At 36.5% G+C, this 16570-nt stretch overlaps 3 protein-coding genes across 3 annotated transcripts in view; 1 reads left to right on the top strand and 2 right to left on the bottom strand.

Annotated features, from left to right (window-relative positions):
* Positions 1-429: 429 nt before the first annotated feature.
* Positions 430-5055, top strand: LOC109113263 (C-type lectin domain containing 11A). Its single transcript, XM_019126055.2, has 4 exons — positions 430-1237; positions 2355-2466; positions 2843-3034; positions 4590-5055. The coding sequence occupies exons 1-4, from the start codon at positions 1127-1129 to the stop codon at positions 4985-4987; spliced, it is 813 nt and encodes a 270-aa protein (XP_018981600.1). The 5' UTR covers positions 430-1126; the 3' UTR covers positions 4988-5055.
* A 2234-nt stretch (positions 5056-7289) lies between these two features.
* On the bottom strand, positions 7290-13031 carry selenol (selenoprotein L). Its single transcript, XM_019126051.2, is given in 10 exon segments — positions 7290-7741; positions 8159-8295; positions 9245-9382; positions 10100-10222; positions 10389-10500; positions 11561-11688; positions 12124-12169; positions 12529-12582; positions 12685-12766; positions 12896-13031. Coding segments are annotated over 9 exon segments (906 nt in total). The 5' UTR covers positions 12999-13031; the 3' UTR covers positions 7290-7741; positions 8159-8175.
* Positions 7290-16570, bottom strand: part of LOC109057180 (tetratricopeptide repeat protein 13-like) — a 31403-nt gene continuing 22122 nt past the window's right edge. Inside the window, exons 21-32 of the mRNA XM_042747372.1 lie at positions 14815-14893; positions 14650-14729; positions 12896-14531; positions 12685-12766; positions 12529-12582; positions 12124-12169; positions 11561-11688; positions 10389-10500; positions 10100-10222; positions 9245-9382; positions 8159-8295; positions 7290-7741 (exon numbers count right to left, since the gene is read on the bottom strand). Coding sequence (XP_042603306.1) covers positions 14417-14531; positions 14650-14729; positions 14815-14893 — 274 coding nt within the window. The 3' untranslated portion in view covers positions 7290-7741; positions 8159-8295; positions 9245-9382; ... (5 more) ...; positions 12685-12766; positions 12896-14416. The remainder of the gene's footprint in view (positions 7742-8158; positions 8296-9244; positions 9383-10099; positions 10223-10388; positions 10501-11560; positions 11689-12123; positions 12170-12528; positions 12583-12684; positions 12767-12895; positions 14532-14649; positions 14730-14814; positions 14894-16570) is intronic.

The following is a 16570-nucleotide window of genomic DNA, read 5'->3' on the forward strand; positions in this document are numbered from 1 at the left end:
GTCAGTTCACTGCCCAGAGTGTTATTTATTTTAGTAAAATATAACTGTTGGATGTGCGTTGCTGTAATTGGTCACATATGTGGCATTTTTTAAAAATGCTTCTAATATGCTTTATTTAAAGAGTTTATTTCCCCAGGCAATAGTTTTTATTTTGGTGGATTGACGTTATTGCACCACATGTTTTGAAAAAGACCTTGTTAATTTCTGACTGGAAAGTGGTCCTGTAGTTTTCCAAGAGGTCATTCAACGTTCAAAGTTTTTTTTTTTTTTTCTTATATCTGAATTATTTTTAAGGAGTTCAGTCTAATATGGGTGATCTGCAGCTGTCTAATGGTCTTTTTTTGTAATTGTTGTTTGTATAAGTAGTTTTTGTGTTCTTTTTATTTGTTTTTTGTAAAGTGTAATGTCTAGACACAGTCATCTGGGAGAGATTTGCTTAGTTAGACTTTGTTATGTAATGAACTGGATTCTTTTGGGCAAAACTCCATTCTTACATCTAACTCCCTTCCAAAGTCTCCTCCAGAGGAAGTGAACAAGAAAGTGTCCTGTTTAGAGGACGAGAAGTCCAAATTCCTTCCATGTGAGGAGACAGGACTCAGCTTGTAATGAGACGTTCATCATTTTCCTGTCATTCGGCCACTATTGACTTCTACAGAACAGCATGTTCCCAAGGGACAAAAGCATATAAACAAGCAAAGTCTTGGACAAGAAAATGAAGATCTTTTTAAATGTTTATGGAAGAGGGAGAAAGAGCTGTGTCAGGAAAACTGCCATGTTAGCACAAAGAATGGAAGTGGGAGGAATTAAAAAAATAAATAAAAAAATCCTGTGTTTGGGTATAAAACTCTCAGGAACAAGCAGCTGAAAGAAAGCAAACAGAAAAAGAGGGAGAAAGAAACAAGGAAGCTTTCAGATAAGGTGAAAGGAGGAGGAAAAGTGTCGGACAGCTGCAGAGAGGGAGGAGGCTAAAACAAAACAGAGCTGTATAGAGGTGAACGATAGAGCGAGACAGAGCTGAAAGTGATGTGAAAGGAGGAGAGAAGGCTGCTGTTGAGTGAACATCCGGAGTTGTGAATATATGCAGTAAAACAGAGGGATTTATGAAGTGAAGTGATTTGAAGTGGAGATGAGTCTAGCAGTGATTCTGGCGGCTGTAGTGGGCTTCAGCGCTCTGTCTTCCTGTAACTCTGGCGAGAACACCACGAGACCGGCCATCACAACAGCTGATCTGTCTCAGGTTAAGATTTTAGATTCACTTTGTATCTATTTACTGTTTAACAGTGACATTTTCTTTAAATATAACTTAATATATAAACACAATTAATGATTTCTGTTGAAACAATTTTGCAAAATGTGTCTCAAAAACCTACCATGCTGCTAACCCTTACCAAAAAGTAGTATACTTCAAGTTTATTTTATTAAGTATACTTAAGTAAAGTTCAAGTATATTTTGACTTTTTGTAAGTATAAGTCAAGTATACTTAATTGTCATTATAAGAATGTATCTTAGAAGTACATAAAGCCCATTTCTGAGTAGTACATAAAAAGTAAACTAAAAGTATACTTTCCTATTTTTTAGTTTAAAATAAGTATACTAATAGCACACTTGAATAAACTTCTTTTTCGTAAGGGAAAAGAATGGTCATATTACCATTTGATGCCATCACTGTACCATGATGCTGCATCAATATGGTTTTCTATTTGGGGTTACTGCACCACTTTGGAATGATGAAGCTAGTTCAAAATGCATCTGCATTTATTGAGTGGGAGCAAAAGTCAAGGGCATGCTCTTCTGGTTGCTACAAAATATCCTCGATTAGCAATCACATTAGTTGAAGTGCCTGGCCAGGACCTCCAGCGTGATTGTGCATGTGTATTCTGTATCAGGCAAAGGCTGGAATAAACTATTTGACTTTTAAAATCTGAACAGATTTCAAACCACTAGGCAATCACATAATTGGCTATGTTGGGTACAGAGGATCAAAGGGTCACACACTGCTCTGAACAGAACACAACAAACCCACACAGAAACATTGCTAGGAAATCGATGTAAAATGGAAACATTATTTGTTCTACAATTGGCTCAAAGAATTAAATCTCTTTGATATCCTGCCACTGAATGGATTCTTAGACTGAGCTAAAAAACAAAACAAATCAGAGTCTGTGGTCATCATATACTATGCAATTTTCTGCAAAATCTGTGACTGCCCAAAATTGCAGACTGCCTCTGAATTTTGCCAACTGCTGTTGACTCTTTCAGAGTGTAAATTGGGGCAATATATTGGCAGAAATGCAGTGTATTCCAGCCTTAAATCTGGTTTTGATGGTGGTTTTTCTGTCGTTTAATTCTACAGGTGAGAGTGTTCAATGAGGAGATGGTTAGAGGGCGAGGGGACACTCCTGACGTCATAGAACCTGAACCCACCACTGCAGTCTCTGAAATGGAGAGCACTTACAACTACATCTGTGCGTTTAACAAACACTCACTTCACTTACCCACTTCCATCTGAAGAGCCAGAAAAAAAAAACCCGGAATGTACATTTGCATATATTCTAATTGCAATAACAGCTTGCACAATTGCAGGTGTTGTTTGTATGGTAATATTTAATAGTCTGGGTGTGCAAATTACAAAAAAGGAACTTCAGTAAGATTCTATCTATAAAAAAAAAAAAAAAAAACGCTACTCAAGAATCCAGACACTTTATATCAGCTGCTACCTTGTCAATCCCTTCCCCCTCCACAACACAGTTTCTTAATATTCTATTCATTCACTGGTATGCAGCAGCATAGCTGACTAATGAAAGACTTGATTCACATTTGTCTATTTATACATTTTTGCAGTGTCTAGACTGGCAGCGATGGATCAGGCTATCCACAGGCTTAATGTGGGACATTACACATTGGACATTAAAGTTACACAACTGTTGGAAAGAATGTCCCGACTTGAGAATAGATTAGGCGACACTGAGGATGCCATTCAACAAGTCTCGTCCTACTGCAAGGACAATCGCAAAGAGATCGGACGACTAGAGGGTTAGTGGGTTATCTACTGTCTTTACCTTTGGGCTAATAGTTGTGGGCTATAAAGGGCATTGTAGTCAACAGTGGAAATCTAGCTGTGCTAGAACCAGAGGGGTTACACCCAGTACTTGTTTACAAAGCTTTTGTTTCCTCCAGACTTTTCAGATTAGACTTTTGCCTTCACACAAGTGTTTCCAGTTTAGTGTGCCATATATACATTCAAAGAGTGGGTGTGGGTGGTCCATGGAAGTGATGTATGAGGGTAATACTATCCAAACCAATCCCTAACCTACCCTAAATTCATAGCTAAATCATTGGTAAATGAGAAGCTCAACCCCTTAAAACCAGCCCTAACCTTAGCGCTAAGTTCCTAGTCCTAAACCTAACCAGCAACTTTCAAATCTAAATTCTGGCCTCCATCCCTTCATGTTACACAAGTCCTACTCTTTCGACCTGAAATCTGATGTTCTATTTCTCACCATAACCCTGCCTTGAACTCTAACCCGCGCTAGGCAACAATACTTTAAGTGAAACCGAAGAATGAACTGGTGCGACGTCATTTCAAACAAAATTATGCCAAAACTAATTTTGTCTGTAGATCATTTCAGGTGTTCGAAATGGCTTGTTGCTCTCGGGAAAAGTTTGCTCTGGCTGATAAACACAGTCTTTCTGATGAGATGTTAAACCGAGAACCTGACACTCTGTGGTCATTAAAAATCCCAGGTTGTCCTTCATAAAAGAGTAGGGGTGTAACCCTGGCATCCTGCCCAAATTTGCCCATGTTAACAATATACCGCTGCAAAGGTATTTGAAACTTCTTTTAGATTTATTTTTAACCTGAAGCAAAGAACTTGCTGTGAGTATACTGGGGCTTTACCCCTGCCATTGATCCCTCCAGCCCCCAATATTTGACTTAACAAGGGGTCCAACCCTGCTCCTGGAGTTTTGTTCAAGCACACTTACCTGGATGTTGCTATTGATCCTGTAGACCTCGGCTGGCTGGTTCAGGAGTGTTTAGTAAGGGCTAGAGCTAAACTCTGCTGGAAGGTGGCTCACCAGGACCAGGACTGGACAACCCTGACCTAACCCAATCCTAACCCTGCAGTGTTACCTCTGATCCTTCTAGTCCTGAAATTCCAGACTTAAAACACTAACTCCAACCTCTAGTTCAAAGCTTGACCCTTAATCTCCATTTCTAATTTCTGTCCTTTATTCCCAGCACCCTCTAACCATCAGACCTAACTCCAATTTCCTACCCTAAACATTATTCCCAAAGCTACACCTAGTTGTCAAATTTTACAGTTACCTAAACTCTAGTAGTGTTTTGAGATCTGAAAGTTATACAGGAAAATCACACATGCTGTGTATGCTGATTCTGATTTTATGATTAGGACCTAATGTCTAAAGAAACTTAACACTAAAATTCCGGAAAGGTTGTTTGTGCAGGAATATGTACTACTTGGGCAAATCTTGTTAAGATGACAGCAAAATACTCTCCTTGACACTCATGAACTTTTGTGTTCTGTATTTTATAAAAATATGATGAAAATAACTGTTGTGGTTCCAGGCTGCCAGAAAGGCCGTAAAATGGGTTACAAATGCTTCCTGGCATACCGTGTGTATGAGACCTATGCAGATGCATCCGAGAAGTGTCAGGAGCGGGGAGGACGCATGGCTATGCCACGAGATCGCAAGGAGCAGGAAGCATTGGCTGAATATGTGAAATCAGTATTCCATGGAAACTGGCCTGTGTGGCTTGGGATCAATGATGAGCGCTCTGAAGGCCTGTACCTATTTGAGGACACAACTCGTGTCACTTACTTCCAGTGGAGGAAGCACTTCCTGTCAAGCCAGCCAGATGGAGGGAAACGAGAGAACTGTGTAGCCATGTCTTCAGATGATGGAGACTGGTGGGACACCTACTGTGAAAGACGCATGTATTATCTGTGCGAGTTTGATGTTTAACCTCGATACTTTCCTAAATGGCGTCTAATTAAGATTTTTTTTTTTTTTTTTTTTTTTGTAAATATGAAGAGCAGCTATTAACTGTTTTATAAACAGTTGCTGCACAGGTAAAATTAGGGCCAGTGAATTTAATGATTCCATGAAATGGTTTGATAAATGCAATTTTCTTTCCTGTTAACATTTTTCTATATTGAAACAGGAAGTTGAAGCAGGACTTTATAAGGGATTAGTTCACTTCCAGAATAAGAATTTCCTGATAATTTACTCAACCCCCATATCATCCAAGATGTTCATGATCTTTCTTTCTTCAGTTGAAAATAAATTTAAGGTTTTTGAGGAAAACATTCCAGGATTTTTCTTCATATAGTGGACTTCAACAGGGACCAATGGGTTGAAGGTCCAAAGTGTAGTTTCAGTGCAGCTTCGAAGGGCTCTACATCAGTGGTTCTCAAACTGGGGTACATGAGATGACGTGGGGGGGGGGGGGTATTCATATGTCAGAATACTCACAAAATTCTGAGTATTGGCATTCATTTAATTCTACCCCAACTTAAAATAACATTAAAACCGAACATGTATTTCTGACAAGCAAAATGCCGCTTCTAATGTAAAAACAGGAAAATGGGAGTGCCGTAAACGGTCAAATACAGATATATGCGATAGGATGGCAGCTGAATATGCTACTTTAGCAAATCGCGCTGCTGTTCAATGTATCTTTACAGTAGATCTTCACTAAATAGCATGAAGAGCAAATATTGACGTACTGAGATCGATTTAAACTCTCTTCAATACAGACACACTCTGTGCGTGTTATTTTTTTCATGTTTAACATACGACCAAAAATGCAAAATTCCAAACGAATGAATGAATGAATAAATGACGCGACGGTGGTTTTGGTGATTTGGTGATAAGTATCACTTCGATTTGCCATCATTTATTGCTTTATTTATTAATTTAATAATACACTTTATGGAATGTTATGAATATGACATAAAACATGACATACAATTAAGAAAGTAGTTGCCTCTATAAAGGTAAAAAATGCACCTGTAAATCAATTTAAGGGGACAAATATAGTCCTTTAATAGAAAAGGTGTGACTGCGGTATAAGTGGAAGAGACAGGGTACGCAGAAGAATGTTAATCGCTTCTCTAGTGAAACAAACAAACAATAATTTTTTTTTATTTTATTTTATACTTTTTAAACACAAATGCTCTTCTTGCATTAGCTCTGCAATGTGCGTCCACAAAGAATTACGTAGTTATGTTGAAAAGTTTACGTGTGACGTAGGCAGTAACGAACTCCATCTAAATTTTTTTACTCCTACTCCGAAATAGTTCAGCATTGTTGTTTTACCTTTTTTTGTAAAAGGTGTTTGATTTAGTCTTTGCGTGTTCACTTTATAAACACTGGGTCGGTACTTCCTCCTACTTCACGCGTGACCTTTCCAACATGACTAATTAATGCGTGAAGTTGACATGAACATCTTGGATGACATGGGGGTGAGTAAATTATTAGGAATTCTTTATTCTGGAAGTGAACTAATCCTTTAACTTCCTGTCCCCTTAAATCCCAAAGCAATTCCATTGGTTGAGACAAATTATATAGGCGCATTATTATATGCGCTATAAATAATTTTACCCTATATTCATGAAAATGCCTTTTTAATGCCTTTTGAATTACATATTACATACATGTATCATGTTATATTACTGAAGCTAAAAAATGGTCAAATTAAAAATGTCTCTTTCTTAGTATTTTTAGTTAGCAAGCAAATTAGTTAGCCTACTAGCTCAAGATAGCACATTGGAACAGGCTTTGAGGAAGGGGGATAGGATTCTCCTCTGGATCGTATATTGTAGGGCGTAGAGAAGAGAAATACTGTATATTTTAAAAAGCATATATCTGCTAAAAGTTAACAAAGTTTACAAAAAAATACAACATCCTATACTGTAGATGGCTTTAAAGCTAATAAATGCCACAAAACTCCAATATTCATGGGATCTTAAAACCAGTACTGGAAACATTTGTAATAACAAAGGTTTGAAGATCATGGATAAATACTGAAATATAATAAATTATTTAATCTTTTTGATGTTTAATGTTTGTATTATTCCAAGGGTGGTCTGCATTTGCCCTGGTTCTGACATTACATTAGTGCTGTTCAAATCCGTTTTCTTTTTGTTCTAAAATTCTTTAGAATTATGGCTTGTTGTTTCAACCCTGTATTTGTTTTCAAAGCTGTATTTGTTTCATTTGGCAACTACTGAAGCAGGTTAAAAGTGAAATAAGACTCGAGAGCTATGCTGAATGGTGGATAAAAGTCCAGTCTCATTCTGGCCAACGTCCAGCTCTTTATTCAATGTTGATTTCAATAATCAAAGAAATTCAGACCTATATATATATACATGTATTAAATCAGTAATGTATTTTACTTCATTTTTTTTCCTAAACATTTACCATTCACAGTAAATAGTAGTTAAACAGCTTAATAGATTTTCATTTCATATGTCTTGAATAATTATAAAATGTATGTAAATAAATTAATTTAGTAATCTCATTTTATCTAATTAAGACACTGGTGTGTGATATAGAGGTCAGACAGGTCTGTGCTACTGTAACTCAACAGATGAGAAGCTGTGATGACCAGAGGGTGTAAATGCCCATCAGAAATGACTCTTCATAAGTGCACGAGTTTGAGTCAGATCTTCATCCATACAACCTCTGGGGGAGCTGTCTATCTGTGGAGCCAACCTACAGCAACACATTAAAGGCCTAATGTCAGTGACATTGTCTTTACACATACTATTTACTATAGACTAATGGAGTTAATGTACTAAATACCCTGAAATTATATCTGTTTCGTGTTCTCTTTAGTACGATTCTCATAGTAATACAGTAGGTGCCTATTTTTATATTTTACAGATAAGTAAAATCACCCATTCAGCCTAAAATTTGCACATGAACAGACCTCCTCCATGCCATATTGAAGGCCTGGAACGGCTAATTTAACCAACTTTATTTTGGCCATCATTCTAAGTGGAAGAATCAATTCTAAGTCTGGCACAAACATGAAGGAGTATTACTTTTCAGGAACTGGAACTTCTTATCAGGATGGCAAGGAAGCAAGTCAAGCAGTTTAACATACTAGAAAGACAAATCATCAAAGACCTTTTTCTCCAGGAATGCTAAGAATGAGCAGAGACGGCAGCCAGAATCTGTGGAACTGATGGTCTGTCCACAGGGCTTTTACACCGGTAGGAAAATATCACTTTACCACCCTGGTCCAGAATAAAATCACCACCCATCTGAGAGAGACAGAGGGAGAGGGCTTTTAATCCATTTTCAAGAGTCCTAGACTGCAGGGAGACAAATGTTTATTCTATCACTGAGTATTATGCAATGTTTGGAGTTTGTTTTTATGGATTTAGCACATTCCACAAACAGCATGAATCCCTTAAAACCATTTTTTTCCTCATTCAACAAATCGTCATTCAGAAAATCCTGATGGTTTACCTCAGGATGTTAAACGAAATACTATATCAGCGGTTTTCATTTCTATTGATTTTACACAAGCTTTATAATTTCCGCAAGCTTTGGGATTAAATGCATTATCTAAATGCAGCTTAGATCATAAAGTTGTTGTTGTTTTTTATCTAAATGCAGTTTAAGCACCGATTTATGTGAATGCATTTTCTGGCAATAAATGTTAAATAGACAAAATGTAAAGAAAATATATCAGAATTATTTACGTAGCTACTTGTCTTGCTGTAGAAAGGGTTGAATTATTTCTTGGGTGTCACAATTTTAAAGAATGCTATGTTTTTTAACAGGGCAAAATCATACAGTAGCAGGCAACTTATGTTTTTGTTAGTTAAGATTTAATATATTTTTTTAAAACAATGAATTTAATATTTATTTGACAGGTGAGAAGGTAAACACCATTAGGCCAAAATCAGACAAAGTATATTCTATTTGTGGAAAGCTATATTAATATGTCTCAATTCTACTGCATAACTAGAGCAAGCCTGCAAAATACAGGTTTGTTGTGTGATTTGAGCTGAAGAAGTTAAATTTATGATACTATCATTGTGTAACTGGCCCTATATGCAGTCTGACATTCTTCTTTTTACTGCCCTTATGCCAGAAAATCTGGGTAATAACAAACTCATGGAAAGAAATGCAACTCATTTCCCAAGTCAGCGTTTTATTCTTTTGTTCTGTGTGTGATATTTTGAATAAATGTTTGCATGTCACCTGAAAGAGATCATCGAGGAACTGAGGTGGCACATCGGGTAACTGTCGGTTCATCACCAGAATTTCAGAGTAGTGGAGCATTAACTTAAACTTCATCACCTTGCTGACAGATGATCCCAGACCGAACACTTGATACACCTGTGACCCGTCATCAACAGACCAATCAGCACACATCTACACATGTGACCAGTATTAAACTACTGTCACGGTCAATTATGAACAATTAAGACAATTATGAACGAAACAAGACACAGCCAGCAAGATATTTACATTTATATTTTACACATTTAGGAAAAATGTCTTAAATGCTTAAAAAGAGGAGATTTTTTTAAATCCATTAACATTAAATGACCTTATATGGAAGACCATTTCTGCCAATGTATAAAAAAAATGAATAAAGTAAAATAAAGAGTTATTGCGACTTCTTATTTCACAATTCTCACTTTCTTCTCAGAATTGCATAATATAAACTTGCAATTCTGACTTGTTTTCTTAGAAATTGCAAGAAATTGCGAGAAATAAAGTCAGAATTGCCATTTAAACTCTTTTTAAACTTTTCTCACAATACTGAATTTTTTTCGCAATTTTTGCAAGTCCAATTCTGAGAAAAAGACTATTTTCTTAAAATTGCAAGTTTATATCTCAGAATTCTGACTTTATAACTTGCGATTGCATGTGGAAAAAGTCAGAATTGTGAGATAAACTCGCAACTTTGAGAAAAAAAACATGCAATAGCAAGTTTATATTATACAATTATAAAAGAAAAAGTCGGAATTGAGATGTAAACTACTTTCATAACCTTAGGATTAAGCAAAGAAGGGCTAATTATGTTATTGCACAGTCGATAGTCCTCACCGCTCTCTCTGCATCCAACAGCATGTCAAATTCATAGCCTGTCTGGTCAAGCCAGAATGTGGCGCCTTCGAGAGAACCGTACGAGACCACCAGCACCCGCAATGACTGAGCTTCCAGAAGCTTCTTTGTGAGAAAGAGGCAGAAACAGATACAGTGTTGATGATTCAAAGAACACAGCGAGGCTGAACATTTGGCCTTGCCAAGTCAACAAGTTTTCGAAAGATACTTTTCAAGCAACTGTCCATAATCAGAAATGGCACAGGTCTCCTTTAATGGCAGGTTGTCTTACCTTGCTGTTCTTCAGCTCAGTCAGGTGGTCTTCATGCTGTCATCCAAAATGCCGGAGCAACACAAGGAGGAGATTCTCTCCCTTCCCCAAGTACTGACCCAGAGACACATCCCTACAGGAGCACAGGACAACCACAATGTACATTCACACATGCCATATCAATTTGTGAGCTGGAATTTGAACTGAAATAGCCACAATCCACAGGATATTACACTCAATATGAATTGGAATTACAAGAAGAGGAATTTAGTGCAATTCAAATAAACATACATACATTATATGTGACCACCAAACCAGTCTAAAGTCGCTTGGGTATATTTGTAGCAATAGCCAAAAATACATTGTATGGGTCAAAATGATTATGCCAAAAACCATTAGTATATTAAGTAAAAATCTTGTTCCATGAAGATATTTTGTAAATTTCCTACTGTAAATATATTAAAACATAATTTTTGATTAGTATTATGCATTGCAAAGAACTTCATTTGGACAACTTTAAAGGTGATTTTCTCAATATTTAGATTTTTTTGCACCCTCAGATACCAGATTGTCAAATAGTTGTATCTCAGTCAAATACTGCCCTATCCCAACAAGCTTATTTATGCAGCTTGCAGATGATGTATAAATCTCAATTTCGAAAAATTGACCCTTATGACTGGTTTTGTGGTCCAGGGTCACATATCATATACATACATTATATTATTTTCAACATTTCTAGAAATATTGCATTAAATACCCTGTAATATTATTTCTTCTAAATTTCAATTTGTTGCCTCATTCAAAAACGTAATTTTACAATTTACAAAACAACGAACATTAACTGTATATAGAGATAAGTTTTATTACAGCTATAACCTATGGGTTGTCCATTACAAAAAACAAAACAAAACAAAAAAAAATGCATAGTTAAATTTCAACCAGGTAACAAAACAATCACAAAACCGCCTAAACAACTGTAAACCTCTAAACATTTAAAAACATCTAATAGACTTTGAATATACAGTATAACGTGATAAGTGAGACACTGATGTAATCACAGTCAGTCATAATGTAGAGTGATAAAGCGTTGCAACTGCAGGCCTTCATTTTATTTCAACACGTACTCTGTCAGCAGTTCTGGATTGTGGCTTGCACTGAATATGGATAGTAATGATATGGTGTGTTTATCTCACTCTTTAGTCTGGACGTGTGTAAACTGTGTATCTGAGCGGAGCGTCTGGGCTGCAGGACTCTGGGACAGAACTGTGTCGCTCATTTGCATCTGAACATCCAGACGTTTCAAAAAACTATCCCACTCCACCTGTCAATCAAACAATCCTCCATTCAGAACACTACACTACCCAAACACACTTAATGTATTACCTACTAACATTAAAACAATATATCATTTGAAAGCAAGCACTCTGTGGAGCCCCTAGGGGAACATGGCGATTGAAAAATATTAGATAAGAGGAAATTTTTTTTTATTGTTTTGCGTTCCTTCCAAAAAACTTTCCCTTCTCTCGCAAAAGCACAGAAATACAGTGTTTCTTCCCAAGTCCCAACTCATATTATTTCCATTAAATGCAAAGAATGCAAATAATTTTGTGGAATATAATTATAACTATTTATTTTTTTTAAATACCATGCTCATGTCCTGTTAGGGACTTCATAGCAATCACATGAAAAAGTAAAAAAAATAAAAAATAAAAATAAAAATAATAATAATAATTATATATATATATATATAGCTTACTTCTAGTTGTAGTAAGCCTTCGACATTATCTCGAACATCAGTGTTTCTGTTAAATTGGGAATCAAATAACAGTATTATCATCATCAATATAGTAACATGACATTTGGTATTCAGAATGTTATGGATAAAATACAGGCAAAAATGTGGATTTTTATTTATTTATTTTTAAAAAGCAAATTAATAATTACCAGCTGACTATACATTATTTACATATGTGACCGTTTATTGCATTGCTACTTACCAAATAAAATATTACATTAATTTCTATTGATTAATAATTATTAAAACATGAGGATTGCCTGGTATGACATCATTAAAACAGTTTATTATGCAAAATATTAGACCATTTAATGCCACAACCAACTACAATCAACTATTCCAAAGAATATTTCCATCCATACTCACTGAAAAAACTGTTCCCATAGATGTTCTGCTTCCTTTTGGTTTTTCACACCCAGACTAAAGAAAACATATTCATATCACGGAATGTTTATCATTTAGTAATGCAACACAATTCCTCAAACATGCACCATCTTAATGTTTAAAGATGAATGTACACACCTGTTAAAGAACTTGGCACCAGCTGACATCAGACCAAACAAAGGACGGATTTGCTTATCGCCAATTTCTTGCAAAGAAGCACCTAAACAAAAGCAGTGACGTTAAATGCAAAACAGAAACATTTCTCATACACTCGGATTTTGAACCCTACATACACAACACATACATCTGCGCACCAATAAGAGGTAAAATCTCAGATTGTTTAGGATACCTTTGGCGACGTCCTTTTTTACGTTTTCCAAAGATGTTCTACCAAATTCGATCAGTTCTTTCAAAGCTTCTATGAGTGTGTTTCGGCCCACTTCAGTGGCCATGCTGATCGCTGAGCTTACACTCAATGTACTGACCACCTGTCATCATCAGCAGATCAGATGATCAGGCGATTACGGAAACTAAACGGTGATTGGTTAAACCTCAAATGCGCTGAGAAAAATAACAGGCACCACGTGTCATCAACTCAGCAGCAGCACATTTGCGCAATAATAATTCACGTCTGAATAATGACAGTTAGAAACCTGAATAGAAATTGAATCGAACATACACAGTGACTAATTTAAATAATCAAAAAGGTTACTTTGACTCGTCACATCTGACCAGTAAGTGACAGCTTCCGGGACTTCATCTAGTGGCTCACTGAAGTATTGCACACTACAAGCCGGCTTGTCTACTGTGATCAGGAAATATAGTAAAAGTGAAAATATATAGAATAAAAAAATAAATAATAATAATAATAAATACATTTATTTCTATATTTTTGATCTTTGGTCCACCAAAAAAAAAAAAAAAAAAAAAAAACGCGATCAAAGGGGGGTTTAAAATACAACAACAGTGGTTTCATTGAACTGCTTTTATTGATTTTCCACTTTAAAGTTTTTTTGTGCGTTAAAGAACCAACCTTCATTTTCCCTCATGGAAAATAGCCCCTGTTTTTCTAAATTATTTTTTCACAGGAAAATAAAGGAAATAAGTCTTTGCCAAAAAGCACCAACCATGACATGAAGAAAACTGGACCCTTAAAATGGACCCTTAAGATCAAATAAAACCAAAGATGTAGAAGATTTACGAAATATAAGACTTTTTTTTTGCTTTAAGTCAACTATAGATTGAGGCGCAGCTGTTCCCAGTGTTTAAGGTCACATGAACACAGAATCTGAGCGCACAATATTCAGTTGAGCCATTAAATAGAGACAACAAAAATGATAAAGAAGCCAGTGTGGACAGTGAACATGGCAATATTACCAACTTCTGTCTTTCAAACAAACACAAACATTTGCAAACTTATTTCCCCACTGTGTTCAAGTATTCAGAAAGGAACTCAGAGCTGAAGAATATTGCTTAATAAACTCTTCAAAGGACATCTCCGCAACAAGTCACCGATTTGATTCTAAAACCAAAAAGGTCCATGAAAAGCAACTGATGAATAATAACTTAATAAAGATTTTCAATTATATTGCGCTACATTTTCTGCAGTTCTTTTCAAACTCAGATAATGCTCTCAATTGCTGAACTTTAATGACATAATAAAGGGCGACCCAAATTTATATTTAATTTAAAATTTGAATAAAGAGTAAACTCTCTTCTCTGTATTTGTGGAAATATAAAAGCTAAAATCAAAGAGAATTTGTTCTGATATTCGATATGTAAAAACCATGTAAAAGTCAGGACTGTGAGCAAAGATGCCCTGAGTAGAGACGGCCCTTTTTGTTTTAAATATATTATTGGTTTTTCAAGTTCAGGATTTCTTGGGACAGTGCGAAGACGAGTCTGTGTTGAGAACTTCAATCATGGTCCTCGTTAACTGGAACGTCTCTGAAACCGATGTAAGGTTCTGGTACCAACTCGGCAAACTAGTCACAGAGAGAGAAAAAAGAAAGTGTTAGTGGTTTCCGAATATGAGCATTTGTAACAGTGATTGGGATGCATGCCTAGGACTCAAAACAGGGACTCAATTCGTTAAAGTTGTACCTCTTTAAGTTCATCCAACTCTTGACGGTCTTGCTGAAGCGATCAGGGCTGGCTGTAGTCATGGCCTCAAAATCAAACAGCTGGTAGACAAACCAGAAAGAGTAAAGTATTACAATAGACACTTATAAAGTGTCATGGGTCTCGTTAAATCATTGATTTGGTTACCTTTCCAGATGGGATTCGGCCCAGCACCTCTTTCCCGCTGGCCATCAGAGCTCCCATCACCACAGAGTATGCCACAACACTGAAAGAATAACAGCGATTTAACAAAGTTCAAGAAACACGAATTAAAACCGTGTATGCCGTCACTTAATCCGTATGTTCAAGAAACTGATTATTAATATGCGTAAATCTTAATAGGAGTGTTAAAAAAAGAAAAAAAAATGTTCAATTAATTATAAATTCATACATTTTGAAATACTTGATTAAATAGTATTTTTAAAATGAAAGAATCAACAACAGTAGATTTTACAGATACTAATAACTAAGGTGGGAAAGGCCAATGACCAATTAACTGGCCAAAGGTTCTTTAAATGAATAATATGGTTCGAAACTTTCCAATTAAAGGGATAGTTCACCCATAAATGAAAATTCTGTCATTAATTACTCACCCTCATGTTGTTCCAAACACAAATTAATTTGTGGCCTAATGGTAAGAGAGTCGGACTCATAACCCAAAGGTTGCAGGTTCGAGTCTCGTTCCGGCAGGGATTGTAGGTGGGGGGAGTGAATGTACTGTATAGCACTCTCTCCCACCTTCAATACCACGACTGAGGTGCCCTTGAGCAAGGCACCGATTATCACATTCATAAACAACATATGCAACGTATCCGCCTATATACGTTGCATACATTGTTTATACAGGTTTAGAAAAGCTAGTGTTTTTTTTTTAAAGAATAGAATTAGAATAGAGACTGCTAGAGTTAGAGGGTCAAAAAAAGATGGAAGAGATGTGTTTTTATCTGATTCTTGAAGTTGGCTCGGATTGAGTTGGGCAGGTCATTCCTCCAAGAGGGAACATTTAATCAGAATCAGAATCAACTTTATTTGCCAGGTGTGCGCAAACACACAAGAAATTTGAAGAAAGGTGCTCCTGGTACATACATACATACATACATGCATACATACATACACATCTGAGATGAGAACAGAAAAAAGATTTAAATAGTAAGAGTTAACAAAAAATAACTTTATAGAACTGTATAAATAAAGATATATGCATATGTTTTTTCATAATACTTGAGAATGAGGCAATAATTAAAGACGCAGAATGAATTACGGAATGAATTACAGAACACAGGTAATGATTCATGTGTTACCTGTTTAAGCTGGAGATAGCATGGGGGAAAAAAAACTGTTTTTATGCCTAACTGTTCTAGTGCCAGAGATCTGTAGCGTCTGCCTGAGGGGAGAAGTGCAAACAAGTTATGTCCGGGGTGAGAGGAGTCTTTGATGATGTTACCTGACCATTTCTTCACTCTGCAGTAGTACAAGTCCTGAATACTGGGCAATGATTCTTTCTGCTGTCATAACAGTCCGTTGCAGTCTTTTTAAATCTGATTTGCTGACTGACCCAAACCAGACAGTTATAGAAGAGCACAGAACTGACTCAATAACAGCTGAGTAAAACTGTGTCATCTGTGCCTGTGGCAGGTTGAACTTTTTCAGCTGACCAAGGAAGTACAACCTCTGCTGGGCCTTTTTCACAATGGAGTCAATGTGAATGTCCAACTTCAGGTCCTGAGAGATGGTGGTGCCCAGGAATCTGAATGACTCCACTGCAGCCACAGTGCGGTCCATGATGGTGACTGGGGGGAGTGCAGGGGGGTTCTCCCTAAAGTCAACAGTCATCTCCACAATTTTGAGGGTGTTCAGCTCCAGGTTGCTGTGACTGCACCAGACAGCCAGCTGCTCAACCTAA

Source organism: Cyprinus carpio, chromosome B20 (genome assembly GCF_018340385.1).
Source record: "Cyprinus carpio isolate SPL01 chromosome B20, ASM1834038v1, whole genome shotgun sequence".
In the NCBI taxonomy this organism is placed as follows: Eukaryota; Metazoa; Chordata; class Actinopteri; order Cypriniformes; family Cyprinidae; genus Cyprinus; species Cyprinus carpio.